We start from the raw sequence: 20,570 nt of genomic DNA, 5'->3' as shown, positions 1-20,570 counted from the left end.
TGGGGCAGGAGAGGGCTGGAGGCAGGGGTGTTGAGGGGGCAGGAGAGGGCTGGCGGCAGGGGTGTTGAGGGGGCAGGAGAGGGCTGGAGGCAGGGGTAGTGAGGGGGCATGAGAGGGCTGGAGGCAGGGGTAGTGAGGGTGCAGGGGAGGGATGGGGGCAGGGGTAGTGAGGGGCAGGAGGCAAGTAGCCTATTAAGGGAGGGTTGTGGTGGAGAGCGAACAGTGTTGTGTTTGTGCTCGTCGAGCGTGTTAGTGTGTGCTGGTGGGTCCCCTAGTGTCAGTGGGTACGCTGCCCACCTGCTCTACCAGTGTGTGTTGGTGGGTCCCCTAGTGCCAGTGGGTACGCTGCCCACCTGCTCTACCAGTGTGTTTGCTGGTGGGTCCCCTAGTGTCAGTGGGTACGCTGCCCACCTGCTCTACCAGTGTATGCTGGTGGGTACGCTGCCCACCTGCTCTACCAGTGTGTTTGCTGGTGGGTCCCCTAGTGTCAGTGGGTACGCTGCCCACCTGCTCTACCAGTGTGTGCTGGTGGGTCCCCTAGTGTCAGTGGGTACGCTGCCCACCTGCTCTACCAGTGTGTGCTGGTGGGTCCCCTAGTGCTAGTGGGTACGCTGCCCACCTGCTCTACCAATGTGTGCTGGTGGGTCCCCTAGTGCTAGTGGGTACGCTGCCCACCTGCTCTACCAGTGTGTGCTGGTGGGTCCCCTAGTGCTAGTGGGTACGCTGCCCACCTGCTCTACCAGTGTGTGTGCTGGTGGGTCCTCTCATCCTATTAGAGGACAGCGTACTCAGATACGGTAAAAATGAGAACCTTAAACATAATACAGGGTACAAAACGCAATCAAATCTGCCATATTTAATCACCCACACAAATACACATCTATAATCTTTTGTGTCACAAGTGATCAACAAGAGGCTCCCAACAGTCACTATACAAGGCACTTTACATCTATGATGAGTCACACAGTTACTAGTCTTGCTCCACACCCACCCAACTGGGCGGCAGCTTTACAGTCATGTGCTCCACACCCACCCAACTGGGCGGCAGCTTTACAGTCATGTGCTCCACACCCACCCAACTGGGCGGCAGCTTTACAGTCATATGCTCCACACCCACCCAACTGGGCGGCAGCTTTACAGTCATGTGCAAGCATTACTTAGGCCGGCCACACATGTGCAGTTTTAACTGACAGTTATAACTGTTCAGTTAAAACTGTCACAGTTCAAACTGACGTCAGTTAAAAATGAAATGCACACACACACACACAGTTCAACCCGTCAGTTTTACCATGGATTCCGAGGAGTAGGATCTTGCCGCTCCTGGTGTATTCTTGGTAATGCTATAGCAAATAGAAAAAAGAAAACTAAGAAGCGTAAGCAGGGGTGCAAAAAGTGGTTACTAATACTGAAGGAATTAAGTGAAGAACCAATTGATTTTCTCAATTATTTGCGCATGACTGAAACTGTGTACCAAAAGCTGCTTTCGCTGGTTTCTCCTTTCATTAAAAAGAAAGATACAATAATGAGAAGAGCAATATCGCCACATGAAAGATTAACTGCCTCAACCTTCTTTTTCTCCTTGCGATAAGCGCATCTCAAACTATTAATTTTCATCAAGACTGACTTCTTAGTGGCACCAGGCTCAAGTTCCTCCAACTTCTTTACTAATTTGCTCTAGGCAACATGTGCGGTCATGATACTCTTCACTTTTAACTTGCCACAGGCAAGGTTCAGATCGATAGAGTTCAATGAATTCAACAATCACGTGGTTTTGTTTACGTGCCATCTCAAACATCACTCACCGCTACCACCTGTAGAAATACAACCCGTTCTCGCAAATTTAATAAGTCAATATTGACTTATTAAATATGTGCATAGGTGACATACTTAACATAATAGATACCCTTAAAAAGATTCATAGAAAACACCGACCTTACCTAACCTTGTTAGTATCTTAAGATAAGCATTTTATTGCTTCGTAATTACAATTATTACCTAACCTATAATAGGTATAGGTTAAGTAATAATTGTAATTACGAAGCAATAAGATGCTTATCTTAAGATACTAACAAGGTTAGGTAAGGTCGGTGTTTTATATGAATCATTTTAAGGGTATCTATTATGTTTAGTATATCACCTATGCACGTAGTTAATAAGTCAATATTGACTTTACGAATTTGCGAGAACGGGTTGAGAAATGAGAAGTTGAGAACTGTACAGTTACGAATCCCCACACACACTCGGTTCAGTTACTCCTTTCAGTTAAAAATATGGAACATTGCATTTGTCGCAGTTTAACTGTACAGTTCTGTTGAACTGACGAAATGAGCAACTGAGATACCCACACACGTGCAGTTTTAACTGAACAGTTATAACTGTCAGTTAAAACTGCACGTGTGTGGCCGGCCTTACAGTAAGCAAGTTTTGGATACTTCGTCAAGGTTTCGGGCAGCACATCATTATGAATGAAGTACTTACACATTTCTTGGACACTATTGATGGTGTTATCTCTAAATTCCGCGATTTTTTCACATTCCATTATATAATGACACAAAGTATGCGAATAGTTCTGCTGACAGAGTTTATATTTAGTCAAATCTACATCAGCAGATGTTACAAACTCCCAGAGGTACTTGTAGCCGAGCCTAAGCCTAGCAGTGGTAACATCTAGAAGTCTGCTAACATTATTGGATGACCCATAGACGTGCGGTACTTCCTGCATAATAGAATGATGATAGATGGAGTAACTGGTGTCAATTTCACTTTGCCTCAAGTCTTCGAAATTTAGTTGATGTTCCTGGGATATTGCTGCTCAAAGGCAGTCCAAGTTGGTAATCAATTCCCTCTTTACGAGCAAGTCTTGGCTAGCTCATCAGTTCTATCATGCATTCGGAGACCAATATGGAAAGGAATCCACAGGAGACAAACTCTGACTCCATCATTGATTATTTCACTATATTTGTGTCTAGCTTCAGAGATAAGCACGTCACAGTTATGCCTTAGGGAGCTGAGGGCAGTCAAGGATGACAAGGAATCACTTACAATTAGCGTGCCAACTTTGGATTCATATACGCGCTCGAGTACAAGGATTATGGCAACCAATTCTGTTTGAAGAGTGGAGGCCCAGTTACTTAGACGCGCTCCACACTCATGGGAGAAGGAACCATCTCTCCCTGTCACAACAACTGCACTTCCAGCTGCACCATGGGACTGATGCAAGGATCCATCAGTGTAAATAATCTGGGAAAGTGAGCGCTCTCTGACTAAAGCATCAATTTGGCATTATACTTTGCTTCTTGTCGAAGCAAGCTTGTTCTTTAATCAGCTTCTTGGGTGGGAAAGGGGGGACAGTAATTTGGAAAGGAGTGATCTCCCATGGGGCAGGAAAGTGTTGTTGTTGTCTCTAGGTAGGGGTGATGAAAGTTATACATTCTGAGTACATTGGCATTTTCGGAAATCTATTTGGAGGGATGCTGGAAGAAAATGCAGAATAGAACCAGTGAAGAGCAGAGGTGCCATAAGCACAATCAGAGAACACTGTATAAACATCAGAGGTCCGCGGTTGTTCAACGTCCTCCCAGCGACTATAAGAAATATTACCGGAACAACCGTGGACATCTTCAAGAGAAAACTAGATAGTTTCCTCCAAGGAGTGCCGGACCAACCGGGCTGTGGTGGGTATGTGGGCCTGCGGGCCGCTCCAAGCAACAGCCTAGTGGACCAAACTCTCACAATTCAAGCCTGGCCTCTGGTCGGGCTTGCGGAGTAGAAGAACTCCCAGAACCCCATCAACCAGGTAGTGCCAGTGGGTACGCTGCCCACCTGCTCTACCAGTGTGTGTGTGTTGGTGGGTCCCCTAGTGTCAGTGGGTACGCTGCCCACCTGCTCTACCAGTGTGTGTGTTGGTGGGTCCCCTAGTGTCAGTGGGTACGCTGCCCACCTGCTCTACCAGTGTTTGTGTTGGTGGGTCCCCTAGTGTCAGTGGGTACGCTGCCCACCTGCTCTACCAGTGTTTGTGTTGGTGGGTCCCCTAGTGTCAGTGGGTATGCTGCCCACCTGCTCTACCAGTGTGTGTGTGTTGGTGGGTCCCCTAGTGCTAGTGGGTACGCTGCCCACCTGCTCTACCAGTGTGTGTGTGTTGGTGGGTCCCCTAGTGCCAGTGGGTACGCTGCCCACCTGCTCTACCAGTGTGTGTGTGTTGGTGGGTCCCCTAGTGCCAGTGGGTACGCTGCCCACCTGCTCTACCAGTGTGTGTGTGTTGGTGGGTCCCCTAGTGTCAGTGGGTACGCTGCCCACCTGCTCTACCAGTGTGTGTGTGTTGGTGGGTCCACCTAGTGTCAGTGGGTACGCTGCCCACCTGCTCTACCAGTGTGTGTGTGCTGGTGGGTCCCCTAGTGTCAGTGGGTACGCTGCCCACCTGCTCTACCAGTGTGTGTGTGTTGGTGGGTCCCCTAGTGCCAGTGGGTACGCTGCCCACCTGCTCTACCAGTGTGTGTGTGTTGGTGGGTCCCCTAGTGTCAGTGGGTACGCTGCCCACCTGCTCTACCAGTGTGTGTGTGTTGGTGGGTCCTCTAGTGCCAGTGGGTACGCTGCCCACCTGCTCTACCAGTGTGTGTGTGCTGGTGGGTCCCCTAGTGTCAGTGGGTACGCTGCCCACCTGCTCTACCAGTGTGTGTGTGTTGGTGGGTCCCCTAGTGTCAGTGGGTACGCTGCCCACCTGCTCTACCAGTGTTTGTGTTGGTGGGTCCCCTAGTGTCAGTGGGTACGCTGCCCACCTGCTCTACCAGTGTTTGTGTTGGTGGGTCCCCTAGTGTCAGTGGGTACGCTGCCCACCTGCTCTACCAGTGTGTGTGTGTTGGTGGGTCCCCTAGTGCTAGTGGGTACGCTGCCCACCTGCTCTACCAGTGTGTGTGTGTTGGTGGGTCCCCTAGTGCCAGTGGGTACGCTGCCCACCTGCTCTACCAGTGTGTGTGTGTTGGTGGGTCCCCTAGTGTCAGTGGGTACGCTGCCCACCTGCTCTACCAGTGTGTGTGTGTTGGTGGGTCCTCTAGTGCCAGTGGGTACGCTGCCCACCTGCTCTACCAGTGTGTGTGTGTTGGTGGGTCCACCTAGTGTCAGTGGGTACGCTGCCCACCTGCTCTACCAGTGTGTGTGTGCTGGTGGGTCCCCTAGTGTCAGTGGGTACGCTGCCCACCTGCTCTACCAGTGTGTGTGTGTTGGTGGGTCCCCTAGTGTCAGTGGGTACGCTGCCCACCTGCTCTACCAGTGTTTGTGTTGGTGGGTCCCCTAGTGTCAGTGGGTACGCTGCCCACCTGCTCTACCAGTGTTTGTGTTGGTGGGTCCCCTAGTGTCAGTGGGTACGCTGCCCACCTGCTCTACCAGTGTGTGTGTGTTGGTGGGTCCCCTAGTGCTAGTGGGTACGCTGCCCACCTGCTCTACCAGTGTGTGTGTGTTGGTGGGTCCCCTAGTGCCAGTGGGTACGCTGCCCACCTGCTCTACCAGTGTGTGTGTGTTGGTGGGTCCCCTAGTGCCAGTGGGTACGCTGCCCACCTGCTCTACCAGTGTGTGTGTGTTGGTGGGTCCCCTAGTGTCAGTGGGTACGCTGCCCACCTGCTCTACCAGTGTGTGTGTGTTGGTGGGTCCACCTAGTGTCAGTGGGTACGCTGCCCACCTGCTCTACCAGTGTGTGTGTGCTGGTGGGTCCCCTAGTGTCAGTGGGTACGCTGCCCACCTGCTCTACCAGTGTGTGTGTGTTGGTGGGTCCCCTAGTGCCAGTGGGTACGCTGCCCACCTGCTCTACCAGTGTGTGTGTGTTGGTGGGTCCCCTAGTGTCAGTGGGTACGCTGCCCACCTGCTCTACCAGTGTGTGTGTGTTGGTGGGTCCTCTAGTGCCAGTGGGTACGCTGCCCACCTGCTCTACCAGTGTGTGTGTGTTGGTGGGTCCCCTAGTGTCAGTGGGTACGCTGCCCACCTGCTCTACCAGTGTGTGTGTGTTGGTGGGTCCCCTAGTGTCAGTGGGTACGCTGCCCACCTGCTCTACCAGTGTGTGTGTGTTGGTGGGTCCCCTAGTGTCAGTGGGTACGCTGCCCACCTGCTCTACCAGTGTGTGTGTGTGTGTTGGTGGGTCCACCTAGTACCATTGGGCACGCTACCCACCTGCTCTACCAGTGTGTGTGCTGGTGGGGTCCTGCAAGAAACACATGGTAGTGGAGCTGACCATGGTAGTGGGGCTGACCATGGTGGTGGGGCTGACCATGGTAGTGGGGCTGACCATGGTGGTGGGTGTGCTCTGGTAGTGGGGCTGACCATGGTGGTGGGTGTACTCTGGCAGTGGGGCTGACCATGGTGGTGGGTGTGCTCTGGTAGTGGGGCTGACCATGGTGTAGGGTGTGCTCTGGTAGTGGGGCTGACCATGGTGGTGGGGCTGACCATGGTAGTGGGGCTGACCATGGTGGTGGGTGTGCTCTGGTAGTGGGGCTGACCATGGTGGTGGGTGTGCTCTGGTAGTGGGGCTGACCATGGTGGTGGGTGTGCTCTGGTAGTGGGGCTGACCATGGTGGTGGGTGTGCTCCGCTAGTGGGGCTGACCATGGTGGTGGGGCTGACCATGGTAGTGGGGCTGACCATGGTGGTGGGTGTGCTCTGGTAGTGGGGCTGACCATGGTGGTGGGTGTGCTCTGGTAGTGGGGCTGACCATGGTGGTGGGTGTGCTCTGGTAGTGGGGCTGACCATGGTGGTGGGTGTGCTCTGGTAGTGGGGCTGACCATGGTAGTGGGGCTGACCATGGTGGTGGGTGTGCTCTGGTAGTGGGGCTGACCATGGTGGTGGGGCTGACCATGGTAGTGGGGCTGACCATGGTGGTGGGTGTGCTCTGGTAGTGGGGCTGACCATGGTGGTGGGTGTGCTCTGGTAGTAGGGCTGACCATGGTGGTGGGTGTGCTCCGCTAGTGGGGCTGACCATGGTGGTGGGGCTGACCATAGTAGTGGGGCTGACCATGGTGGTGGGTGTGCTCTGGTAGTGGGGCTGACCATGGTGGTGGGTGTGCTCTGGTAGTGGGGCTGACCATGGTGGTGGGTGTGCTCTGGTAGTGGGGCTGACCATGATGGTGGTGGGCTGACCATGGTAGTGGGGCTGACCATGGTGGTGGGTGTGCTCTGGTAGTGGGGCTGACCATGGTAGTGGGGCTGACCATGGTGGTGGGTGTGCTCTGGTAGTGGGGCTGACCATGGTGGTGGGTGTGCTCTGGTAGTGGGGCTGACCATGGTGGTGGGTGTGCTCTGGTAGTGGGGCTGACCATGGTGGTGGGTGTGCTCTGGTAGTGGGGCTGACCATGGTGTAGGATGTGCTCTGGTAGTGGGGCTGACCATGGTGGTGGGTGTGCTCTGGTAGTGGGGCTGACCATGGTGGTGGGTGTGCTCTGGTAGTGGGGCTGACCATGGTGGTGGGGCTGACCATGGTGGTGGGTGTGCTCTGGTAGTGGGGCTGACCATGGTGGTGGGTGTGCTCTGGTAGTGGGGCTGACCATGGTGGTGGGTGTGCTCTGGTAGTGGGGCTGACCATGGTGGTGGGTGTACTCTGGTAGTGGGGCTGACCATGGTGGTGGGTGTGCTCTGGTAGTGGGGCTGACCATGGTGGTGGGTGTGCTCTGGTAGTGGGGTTGACCATGGTAGTGGGGCTGACCATGGTGGTGGGTGTGCTCTGGTAGTGGGGCTGACCATGGTGGTGGGTGTGCTCTGGTAGTGGGGCTGACCATGGTGGTGGGTGTGCTCTGGTAGTGGGGCTGACCATGGTAGTGGGGCTGACCATGGTGGTGGGTGTGCTCTGGTAGTGGGGCTGACCATGGTGGTGGGTGTGCTCTGGTAGTGGGGTTGACCATGGTAGTGGGGCTGACCATGGTGGTGGGTGTGCTCTGGTAGTGGGGCTGACCATGGTGGTGGGTGTGCTCTGGTAGTGGGGCTGACCATGGTGGTGGGTGTGCTCTGGTAGTGGGGCTGACCATGGTAGTGGGGCTGACCATGGTGGTGGGTGTGCTCTGGTAGTGGGGCTGACCATGGTGGTGGGTGTGCTCTGGTAGTGGGGCTGACCATTGTGGTGGGTGTGCTCTGGTAGTGGGGCTGACCATGGTAGTGGGGCTGACCATGGTGGTGGGTGTACTCTGGTAGTGGGGCTGACCATGGTGGTGGGTGTACTCTGGTAGTGGGGCTGACCATGGTAGTGGGGCTGACCATGGTAGTGGGGCTGACCATGGTGGTGGGTGTGCTCTGGTAGTGGGGCTGACCATGGTGGTGGGGCTGACCATGGTGGTGGGTGTACTCTGGTAGTGGGGCTGACCATGGTGGTGGGTGTACTCTGGTAGTGGGGCTGACCATGGTGGTGGGTGTGCTCTGGTAGTGGGGCTGACCATGGTGTAGGGTGTGCTCTGGTAGTGGGGCTGACCATGATGGTGGTGGGTGTGCTCTGGTAGTGGGGCTGACCATGGTGGTGGGTGTGCTCTGGTAGTGGGGCTGACCATGGTGGTGGGTGTGCTCTGGTAGTGGGGCTGACCATGGTGGTGGGTGTGCTCTGGTAGTGGGGCTGACCATGGTAGTGGGGCTGACCATGGTGGTGGGGCTGACCATGGTAGTGGGGCTGACCATGGTGGTGGGGCTGACCATGGTAGTGGGGCTGACCATGGTGGTGGGGCTGACCATGGTAGTGGGGCTGACCATGGTGGTGGGTGTGCTCTAGTAGTGGGGCTGACCATGGTGGTGGGTGTGCTCTGGTAGTGGGGCTGACCATGGTGTAGGGTGTGCTCTGGTAGTGGGGCTGACCATGGTAGTGGGGCTGACCATGGTGGTGGGTGTGCTCTGGTAGTGGGGCTGACCATGGTGGTGGGTGTGCTCTGGTAGTGGGGCTGACCATGGTGGTGGGTGTGCTCTGGTAGTGGGGCTGACCATGGTGGTGGGTGTGCTCTGGTAGTGGGGCTGACCATGGTGGTGGGGCTGACCATGGTAGTGGGTGTGTTCTGGTAGTGGGGCTGACCATGGTGGTGGGGCTGACCATGGTAGTGGGGCTGACCATGGTGGTGGGTGTGCTCTGGTAGTGGGGCTGACCATGGTGGTGGGTGTACTCTGGTAGTGGGGCTGACCATGGTGGTGGGTGTGCTCTGGTAGTGGGGCTGACCATGGTGTAGGGTGTGCTCTGGTAGTGGGGCTGACCATGGTGTTGGGTGTGCTCTGGTAGTGGGGCTGACCATGGTGGTGGGTGTACTCTGGTAGTGGGGCTGACCATGGTAGTGGGGCTGACCATGGTGTAGGGTGTGCTCTGGTAGTGGGGCTGACCATGGTGGTGGGTGTGCTCTGGTAGTGGGGCTGACCATGGTGGTGGGTGTGCTCTGGTAGTGGGGCTCACCATGGTGGTGGGTGTGCTCTGGTAGTGGGGCTGACCATGGTGGTGGGTGTACTCTGGTAGTGGGGCTGACCATGGTAGTGGGGCTGACCATGGTGGTGGGGCTGACCATGGTAGTGGGGCTGACCATGGTGGTGGGGCTGACCATGGTAGTGGGGCTGACCATGGTGGTGGGTTTTGAGGTCAGGGTTGAGGATGAGTCACAACTTGATATGCAGGAAATGACATGATGAGCTGCTGTGTGTGTCAGTGATGAGTTTGTTGGTGATGGGCGCTTGTTGTAGTGAGTTGTAGGGTTGTGTTGACCAGTGTTGTGGTTACCCACTGACCAGTGTTGAGGTTACCCACTGACCAGTGTTGAGGTTACCCACTGACCAGTGTTGAGGTTACCTCACTGACCAGTGTTGAGGTTACCCCACTGACCAGTGTTGAGGTTACCCCACTGACCAGTGTTGAGGTTACCCCACTGACCAGTGTTGGGGTTACCCCACTGACCAGTGTTGAGGTTACCCCACTGACCAGTGTTGAGGTTACCCCACTGACCAGTGTTGAGGTTACCTCACTGACCAGTGTTGAGGTTACCTCACTGACCAGTGTTGAGGTTACCCCACTGACCAGTGTTGAGGTTACCTCACTGACCAGTGTTGAGGTTACCCCACTGACCAGTGTTGAGGTTACCTCACTGACCAGTGTTGAGGTTACCTCACTGACCAGTGTTGAGGTTACCCCACTGACCAGTGTTGAGGTTACCCCACTGACCAGTGTTGAGGTTACCCCACTGACCAGTGTTGAGGTTACCTCACTGACCAGTGTTGAGGTTACCTCACTGACCAGTGTTGAGGTTACCCCACTGACCAGTGTTGAGGTTACCCCACTGACCAGTGTTGAGGTTACCCCACTGACCAGTGTTGAGGTTACCCCACTGACCAGTGTTGAGGTTACCCCACTGACCAGTGTTGAGGTTACCTCACTGACCAGTGTTGAGGTTACCTCACTGACCAGTGTTGAGGTTACCCCACTGACCAGTGTTGAGGTTACCCCACTGACCAGTGTTGAGGTTACCTCACTGACCAGTGTTGAGGTTACCTCACTGACCAGTGTTGAGGTTACCTCACTGACCAGTGTTGAGGTTACCCCACTGACCAGTGTTGAGGTTACCCCACTGACCAGTGTTGAGGTTACCTCACTGACCAGTGTTGAGGTTACCTCACTGACCAGTGTTGAGGTTACCTCACTGACCAGTGTTGAGGTTACCCCACTGACCAGTGTTGAGGTTACCTCACTGACCAGTGTTGAGGTTACCCCACTGACCAGTGTTGAGGTTACCCCACTGACCAGTGTTGAGGTTACCCCACTGACCAGTGTTGAGGTTACCCCACTGACCAGTGTTGAGGTTACCCCACTGACCAGTGTTGAGGTTACCCCACTGACCAGTGTTGAGGTTACCCCACTGACCAGTGTTGAGGTTACCCCACTGACCAGTGTTGAGGTTACCCCACTGACCAGTGTTGAGGTTACCCCACTGACCAGTGTTGAGGTTACCCCACTGACCAGTGTTGAGGTTACCCCACTGACCAGTGTTGAGGTTACCCCACTGACCAGTGTTGAGGTTACCCCACTGACCAGTGTTGAGGTTACCCCACTGACCAGTGTTGAGGTTACCTCACTGACCAGTGTTGAGGTTACCTCACTGACCAGTGTTGAGGTTACCCCACTGACCAGTGTTGAGGTTACCTCACTGACCAGTGTTGAGGTTACCTCACTGACCAGTGTTGAGGTTACCCCACTGACCAGTGTTGAGGTTACCCCACTGACCAGTGTTGAGGTTACCCCACTGACCAGTGTTGAGGTTACCTCACTGACCAGTGTTGAGGTTACCCCACTGACCAGTGTTGAGGTTACCTCACTGACCAGTGTTGAGGTTACCTCACTGACCAGTGTTGAGGTTACCTCACTGACCAGTGTTGAGGTTACCTCACTGACCAGTGTTGAGGTTACCTCACTGACCAGTGTTGAGGTTACCCCACTGACCAGTGTTTACACCAGCTTATAAACACCAAGCCTGGGCTTGTTACACTGCTGGGCGGCCCTGGTCCGACTGCTTCTTGGAAGAGCGCTCTCTGTGTGTCTCTCAGAGAGAGAGAGAGACAAGTGCAAGCAAGTGTGGAGAAAGGCCCAGTTAGGTGAAGGGGGACAGAGCCCGGCCTGCAGCTCACAAAGCTTACCCCCCCCCCCCCCACCAGGGTAAGGCTGAGGAACTACTACTCAAGTAATGTGGTGCAGCAGCCTCCTCCTCCCTCCCTGCTGAAGTAAGCAGGACACGGCTTGTGGAGTAGAACAACTCCCACAACCCCCATCAAGCAGGACCAGCTCCTGCGGTATAGTGACAGAAGAGTCAGGATAACAAGAACACAGACTAGCGATGATAGAGGGAATACAGAGAACATATACGGCACGCATAGACCAGATAAAGCACCAAAATTATTGGGATAGTCTCAAAGCTCTCCAAATGTACTCTCTAGAAAGGAGACGAGAGAGATACCAAATAATATACACATGGAAAATACTGGAGGGTCAGGTCCCAAATCTACACAGTAAAATAACAACGTACTGGAGTGAACGATATGGAAGAAAATGCAGAATAGAACCAGTGAAGAGCAGAGGTGCCATAGGCACAATCAGAGAACACTGTATAAACATCAGAGGTCCATGGTTGTTCAACATCCTCCCAGCGACTATAAGAAATATTGCCGGAACAACCGTGGACATCTTCAAGAGAAAACTGGACTGTTTTCTAAGACAAGTTCCGGATCAGCCGGGCTGCGGTGGGTATGTGGGCCTGCGGGCCGCTCCAAGCAATAGCCTGGTGGACCAAACTCTCACAAGTCGAGCCTGGCCTCGGGCCGGGCTTGGGGAGTAAAAGAACTCCCAGAACCCCATCAAGACCAGTATGGCCAACCCATCACAGCCCAGGAAGTAAGGGGCGCCATGAAAAGGGGTAAAAGTACAGCACCTGGTGAAGATGGCGTCACCTACGACATTCTCAGTGCACAACCCGTTCTCGCAAATTTAATAAGTCAATATTAACTTATTAAATATGTGCATAGGTGACATACTTAACATAATAGGTTTCCCTTGAAAAGCTTCATAGAAAACACTGACCTTACCTAACCTACTTAGTATGTTAAGATAAGCATCTTATTGCTTCGTAATTACAATTATTACCTAACCTATTCCTATAATAGGTTAAGTAACAATTGTAATTACGAAGCTATAAGATGCTTATTTTAACATACTAAGTAGGTTAGGTAAGGTCGGTGTTTTCTATGAATCTTTTCAAGGGAGACTATTATGTTTAGTATGTCACCTATGCACGCAACTAATAAGTCAATATTGACTTATTAAATTTGCGAGAACGGGTTGCAGTGCACTGTGTGAAGTGTCTGGGAATCCACTACTCTTCTTCACGTTATCTTAAGGTGATTTCGGGGCTTAGCGTCCCTGCGGCCCGGTCCTCGACCAGGCCTCCTTGTTATTACACACCCCACCCATGGGAGCCGGTCGGCCGAGCGGACAGCACGCGGGACTTGTGATCCTGGGTTCGATCCCAGGCGCCGGCGAGAAACAATGGGCAGAGTTTCTTTCACCCTATGCCCCTGTTACCTAGCAGTAAAATAGGTACCTGGGTGTTAGCTGTCACGGGCTGCTTCCTGGGGGTGGAGGCCTGGTCGAGGACCGGGCCGCGGGGACACTGAAAGCCCCGAAATCATCTCAAGATAACCCCCAGGAAGCAGCCCATAGCAGCTGTCTAACTCCCAGGTACCTGTTTACTGCTAAGTAAACAGGCACATCAGGGTGAAAGAAACTCTGCCCATTTGTTTCCGCCTCCGCCAGAGATCGAACCCGGCTCTTAGGACTAAGAATTCTGAGCGGTCTCCACTCAGCCGCCAGGCCCGTCAACAGACTCCACCTGTTTAACAAATCATTCCCAAGTGGAGTGTTGCCCACACAATGGAAACACTCAGTAATCGTTCCCATACCGAAGCCCAATGACCCTGGTAATTACAGACCTATCAGTCTCTTGTCATGCACTTGCAAGATGCTTGAATGGATCATCCTACACCGACTGTTAAACAAAAGAGGCAGGCTAGGGGAGGGGGTCAATGGATTTATTAAAGGATGAAACACATCAAATTGAATAGTTAATTACTTGGCTAATGACACAGCTAGGTATTCTGCATTTGTTGACATCAAAGGAGTCTTCGACAAAGCGCAGGGGATTGCGATCCTTTACGAGCCTGCATTCGTGGGTGTCAAGAGGAGACCCATGAAATGGGTTGAAGACTACCTCACAGGGAGGAAAGCCAAGGTCTGGCTTCAATGGAGCAGTCTCAAGAACAATGAGCATGGAACTCGGGGACCCCTCAAGGAGGAGTCTAAAGCCACCCACTTTTCCAACCTGTCCTCGAGTCAAGTCCATTACATCCCAACCCATCCTCTTAAAAATAACGTCACTTTTGGCTCGTATGCGCGCTATGGCCAAATTTGTACGTAATTTGAAATAAAGTCGACTCACAAAAGTGACGTACTGTTCCGTTTTCTGTTTGTCGTCCGGCCGTCTTCACAGCTTAGAAGGGGAACTTTCAATTAACGATTTTCATACCGTTCTGAAACTTTATGAGAATTTCCTGCCCACCTAACCTATCAGAGGACCCTTAACTTACTGTTGTTGAAAAAAAAAATCCCAAATTTATTTTCAATTTTTTTTCATTTTCAAATTACGTCCATATTCGGCCATACGGGCAAACGGCCAAAAGCGACTTTCTTTTTAAGAGGACAGGTTGAAGCAACAGCCGTCGGCCCCACAGACGCATTCATAAACTTTAACATGCTGTTCATTCAAAACGGAAATTTTCTCAAATATAAATTAATGTAATATATTAGCATATTGTGCATATATAGGCATAGGTTAGGTTAGGTGTTTAGGTTCTGTTAGCGATTATTTGTATTTGTAGGACGTGGGTGAAGCATTTACAGCGTTTATGAACAAAATTCGTCAGTGAAGCACTTGTTCCAAAAGTGTTCGAACGTCAGCAGTTGTGAGTCGTGTGTAAACCGTTTTCATTCATAGGGGGTTGGGCGAGTGCATGGAATCACTTTTAGGTCTTTGTTTGGGGGACTGGCTGCGCAAGCCCTTACGAATCTGTACATCTTTTCTCAATCTTTGGCAGCTGTGTATACAATTGTTATACAGTTAAGGAGTTCTGAAGCACCAGGAGGCTGTTTATAACAATAACAACAGTTGATTTGGGAAGTCTTGATGCTTGTAAACTGTTTAATAAATGTAACCAAAGCCGTCAAAGATTGAGGAAAGGTGTATACGTTCGTAGGTACTTGCGTACCTGCTTCGTGAATCTGGACCCAGGTACTTAGGCATAGTGTAAACGAGGAACTTAAGTGAAACACAGGGTACAGGACACTATCAGACACTTGATATCTGTTTGATGGGGTTCTGGGAGTTCTTCTACTCCCCAAGCCCGGCCCGAGGTCAGGCTTGACGTGTGAGAGCTTCGTCCACCAGGCTGTTGCTTGGAGCGGCCCGCAGACTCACATACCCACCACAGCCCGGTTGATTCCGGCACTCCTTGAACTATCGGGAATTTCATCAAGATGTCCACGGTTGTTCCGGCAATATTTCTCATGCTCGCTGAAAGGGCGTTGAACAACCGCGGACCTCTGATGTTTATACAGTGTTCTCTGATTGTGCCTATGGCACCTCTGCTCTTCACTGGTTCAATTCTACATTTTCTTCCATATCGTTCACTCCAGTACGTTGTTATTTTACTGTGTAGATGTGAAACCTCCAGTGTTTTTCCACTTGTATATTAGTTGATATCTTTCTCGTCTCCTTATTGAGTACATTTGGAGAACTTTGAGACTATCCCAATAATTTAGGTGCTTTATCTCGTCTATGCGTGCCGTATATGTTCTCTGTATTCCCTGTATTTCAGCAATCTCTCCTGCTGTGAAGGGAGAAGTGAGTACTGAGCAGTACTCAAGATGGGACAACACAAGTGACTTGAAGAGTACAACCATTGTGATGGGATCCCTGGATTTGAAACTTCTCGTAATCCATCCGATCATTTTCTTGGCTGACGCAATATTTGCTTGGTTATGCTCCCTAAACGATAGGTCGTCAGACATCATTATTCCCAAGACCTACTCATAGAAGGAAATCAATATGTAAAAGATCTGGGAATTATGATGTCTGACGACCTAACATTTAGTGAACATAACCGAGCAAATATAGCGGCGGCCAGGAATATGATTGGATGGATTATGAGAACGTTCGAATCCAGGGATTCCACAGCAATGCTAACACTATTTAAATCACTGGTGTTGTCCCGTCTTGAGTACTGCTCGGTACTCGCTTCCCCTTTCAGAGCGGGAGTGATCTCTGAAGTAGAGGGAATACAGAGAACATGTACTGCACGCATAGAAACAATATAACATCTAAATTATTGAGACCGTCTAAAAGCTTTAAAAATGCACTCTCAGGAAAGGAGAAAGATGGCTGTGGTGGTGCAGAGATGGTGGCGACTGGGGTAGTTGTGACTGGGGTGGTGGTGGCTATGGTGGTGGCTGCGGTGGGGGGGGGTGGCTGTGTTGGGGGGTGGCTGTGGTTGTGTCAGGAGTGGTGGTGGTTGCGGTGGGGGTGGCTGTGGTGGGGGTGGCTGTGGTGGTGTCAGGAGTGGTGCTGGCTGGGGTGGTGTCAGAGATGGTGGTAGCATGGTTGTGGTGGCGGGGAAGTGGTCTGGTCCTCAGTGCTGGCTGGGGTGGTGTCAGAGATGGTGGTAGCATGGTTGTGGTGGCGGGGAAGTGGTCTGGTCCTCAGTGGTGACTGTGGTGGTGGTGTCAGGAGTGGTGGTGGCTATGGTGGTGGTGGCTGTGGTAGTGGTGGCTGTGGTAGTGTCAGGAGTGGTGGTGGCTGTGGAGGTGTCAGAGATGGTGGTGGCGGGGAAGTGGTCTGGTCCTCAATGGTGACTGTGGTGGTGGTGTCAGGAGTGGTGGTGGCTATGGTGGTGGTGGCTGTGGTAGTGGTGGCTGTGGTAGTGTCAGGAGTGGTGGTGGCTGTGGAGGTGTCAGAGATGGTGGTGGCGGGGAAGTGGTCTGGTCCTCAGTGGTGGCGCCAGTCTAGTTCTACTGGTTTATTTGTATTATGATGACGTGACCTTGTTGTTGAACACTCTGGTGCCGCCGTCACCACGTCACCGCCGCCGTCACCACGTCACCGCCGCCGTCACCGTGTAAGGCACTCTGTTACAATGTGTAGGACTTGTCATCTCCCAGTGTCAGGGCTGGACATCCTGTCACAGGACTTTGGGTGCGTGCATATTACTTAAGATAGCGTCTTACACCCTCCCGAGGTCTCGGTACCTTGTAGTCTTCTGTACTTAAATGTCTTGTGGGGAACTGTCTAAAATAACCTCCGACTCTCTTCGGAGACATGACGTGTCCATCACGTCTGTCTGGCTGGATCACCATTAAGTTGATCAGACTGAAGTTTTCACGAAAGCGGTACTATTGCTTTCAGATGAAATGCCCATCTTGCTAATTTCACTGTGTCACTGTTTTCCTGCATAGAAAGTGCAATTTTGTTATTGCATTTGCCTCCAAAGTATTGAAAATGGCTGTTCCCTCAAATTTGCTGTGACCTTTACCTAAGAACAACTTTGGAAGGCTTAGGAATACGGTTTATGTGTTTCGTGGAGTACTGGAAACTGTGTGGGCGTCTCTCCATGCTGTCTGAGATTACCAGTCATGTAATGTCTCAGTAATTATTAACCTGTCGCATGGTGTGTAAGTTGATCAGTGTTAACATCCCTAACAATACCACTTTTTTCTTCACGTATTTAACCAAATTAATTTTGGTTGTGTTAATTACTGAGGTATTACATGTTAAGCTTATAATGACATAATTTCAGAAAGTTTTTATAACAGTCATTTGTTCTGACTACAACTGAAGCTATATTTTGGCATAACTTCCTGGTGACTGCTGTTATTGTAATAGAGAAGTGCTGAGGCAGTAACAAGTGAATAAGGGTGTGTGTGTGGCGTGTCAGTTGGGCAAGATGCCTGGGAACAGGAAGGCTGGGTCCCCAGAGCCGGAGTACAAGCTAGTGCGACATGCCAGGTTCCGCACCTCGGACGCCACCCTGGGCGTGCAGCACGAGCCGGTCTCCTCTCAGGAGGTGGTACTGGCTCGCCTCGATGCTCTCTTCAATGACATTAAAGCCAGGCAAGAAGAAGACTACGTCAGGAGGCATAGCTACATCGACTCCTCCACCTGCCTCCAGCACAAAAAAGGTTCCATTGGGGAGAGGCGCGGTAGTGTAGGGGAGAGGTATGGAAATATAGGGGATAGGAAAGCCAGTCTTGGGGAAAGGAGAGGCAGCATTGGGGACAGAAGAACAAGTGTAGGTACCAACGGCATGGGAGAGCGGCGGGGCAGCACCAGTTCCATTGCTGACCGCCGCCGTACCAGTGTGAATTCAGCCGGCGATCATCGAAGAAGCTTCAACAGCCTACTGGATAATCATAATCGTAGTGGTGGCTTCAATGGCACTGGTGTCGGTGAGAATCGCAAGCATGTAAATGGCACTGGTGTCAGCGAGCGGCGCAAGAGTGCAAGTAGCACTGGCGTTGGTGACCGTGGCAGCAGTGGGACTGTGTCAGGTGCCAGAAGCTCCATGAATGGTGGGCCAGAGTGGCGGAGCAGCATCAGTGATCGTCGTGGTAGCTTTTCTGGTCCTGAACCAACCTCAGTGATGTTCCGTCTGCACCCTCGTGTGTCCCCACACCGCGACCTGGGCTCCCCTCGTGCGTCTCCACACCGTGACCTGGGCTCCCCTCGTGCGTCCCCACACCGTGACCTAGGCTCCCCTCGTGCGTCCCCACACCGTGACCTGGGCTCCCCTCGTGCGTCCCCGGTTCGAGAGACTGGGTCTCCACGGGCCTCTCCAAAGCGTGACCTAGGACCCACCTCTATGCCTGGCAGGGGGTCATCATCCGGCATCAACACTTCTCAAGATGTAGAAGATAACCATTTTGACCCCATAGAAGCTGTTAAATCTGGATACCGTCGTGACTCCCTAGATGTGGAAGCGTTGCTGGGATCTCGACGGCTGTCCCTCTATGACTCCAGGATTCTTGAAGAGGACGAGAGCAATCCCACCACCACCATCAGAATCACGCCGCCTCGCCTCTCACCATCACCCAGGGCTTCTCCCAGAGCATCTCCCTCACGATCCACGCCTCCTAGGACCTCCCCCTCGCGATCCACACCTCCTAGGACCTCCCCCTCAACGGCCACATCGCCGCGTGCCACCTTTGTGCGCAAGAACAATGGCCTAGCACTCTTCTCTGCACCTATCAATTGCCCTCTTGATGACCTATTCCTTGAGCTCGGGATTGGCAATGATGTATCACGACAGAATAAGGTGAGTACCTTATATGTGGGTATAACTGAGCATTTGATCAATGCAAAGACAATAACTACATTTTTATTTTCAGTTTTAATTGCTAACACTCACCATAGGCAGATGAGTCTTTATTATACAGACCAACCCAACCTTATCACCTAATGTTCTTCTGTTAAGCATAGGAATTATTGTCGGAATAACCGTGGGCATCTTCAAGAAAAAACTAGATAGTTTTCTTCAAGAAGTGCCAGACCAACCGGACTGTGGTGGGTATGTGGGCCTTTGTGCCGCTCCAAGCAACAGCCTGTTGGACCAAGCTCTCACAGGTCAAGCCTTGCCTCGGGCCGGGCTTGGGGAGTAGAAGAACTCCCAGAACCCCATCCAGGTTCAATCTGAAAACACTGCACTCTGGTATCTACATTTCGTTATCACAGTAGTTCATAATGTGAATTTCTGTGAATGTTGCAAATAATACATTTCTCTCAGTGACATCGGTCATAAGATACTGTAATAGTTTTTGCTTTTATTGAAACCTTAAATATTTTCAAATAAAAATCTCTGCATTTGTTTTCATGTGTTTCTGATTTCATTGTCTAGTAATGTGGTTTGATTGCTTGGTATCTGTGACAGAACATGGAACAGTGTTTCATAACATTGTTTCTCAATGTGTTGTATCACCTTTTTGGGAGGAAAAAATTGTGAAGGGTTATGAAATGGTCCAACAGCCTGTTCGACCAAGTTACCGCGAGTCGACGCAGGCCCCAAGCCAGGCTCGGGAAATAGAAGACCCTCTCCAAGTATGCTCCAGACACTTACCGTTACCATTATGATGATGGCATTTCTTTTGGTGATCATACTTGCTTGGTGCACTATATCTACAGATTGTCCATATCTGCACTCTTTCTCCAAAACATATAGGAGCATAATAAATGAAACTGGGGAAGGCCCATTGGCCCTTGCGAGGTAGCTCACATTATATTCAACCAGATGTTCCATTCACCTGGACTGTATGGGTCTCGAACCATGGACCCCACATGTGCGAGACCATAGCTCTATCAAGTGGGGTATGAGGAGTCTATAGACTGCTCATACCCCAGTCAATAGAGCTACTGCCTCACATGCATGGAGTCCACGGTTAGAATGGAATGTTTATTTCCACGGAAGTGTGGAGGGCAATTTATCATTCAACCAGATGGATTCATTTATATTTAGCTTTCCCCTTGAAGCAGTCCAGGGATCCTAAGTCTATTATGCTATCTAGTGATTTATTCCATAAATGAACTCTGTCGGTGTGAAAGTTAGCAGACACCAGCTAGGACACACATACTAGCCACCCCAGCCAAAGCACTAACAACCCTACATACCAAACACCCAAACAAACGACCCACAACTTACCCCAACATATGGTGGACATGCCATCGAAGTTTCAAGCCTCCTTCCTCTCTCTACACCCAAGTCCTCTTCAGACTTTCACCTCCCATCCCTCTCCCCACCCCCCCCCCCCCCCCCACCTATCCTTTCCAAGCCCTTTGGACATCAAATCGCAAATCGTAACAACCCAATTTAATTGGCAATTTTTATCCAATTTTTCATATTCTATTTTTTGCATTTAATTATTTAACATCTTAATATCCTCTTATCAATTTGTACACTTCACTTAATTTTGTCCTCGTGGTGTGTAGGTTCATGTTGGTTTGTGTC

At 51.6% G+C, this 20,570-nt stretch overlaps 1 protein-coding gene across 1 annotated transcript; it reads left to right on the top strand.

Moving 5' to 3' along the window:
* Positions 1–221: 221 nt before the first annotated feature.
* On the top strand, positions 222–19,868 carry LOC138357082 (serine/arginine repetitive matrix protein 1-like). Its single transcript, XM_069313631.1, has 2 exons — positions 222–262; positions 17,373–19,868. The coding sequence occupies exon 2, from the start codon at positions 17,520–17,522 to the stop codon at positions 19,029–19,031; it is 1,512 nt and encodes a 503-aa protein (XP_069169732.1). The 5' UTR covers positions 222–262; positions 17,373–17,519; the 3' UTR covers positions 19,032–19,868.
* Positions 19,869–20,570: the final 702 nt, after the last annotated feature.

This window comes from Procambarus clarkii, chromosome 76 (assembly GCF_040958095.1).
Source record: "Procambarus clarkii isolate CNS0578487 chromosome 76, FALCON_Pclarkii_2.0, whole genome shotgun sequence".
Taxonomy (NCBI): Eukaryota; Metazoa; Arthropoda; class Malacostraca; order Decapoda; family Cambaridae; genus Procambarus; species Procambarus clarkii.
Note: the sequence above shows the minus strand (reverse complement) of the source record. Positions and strands in the feature narration are given on the sequence as shown.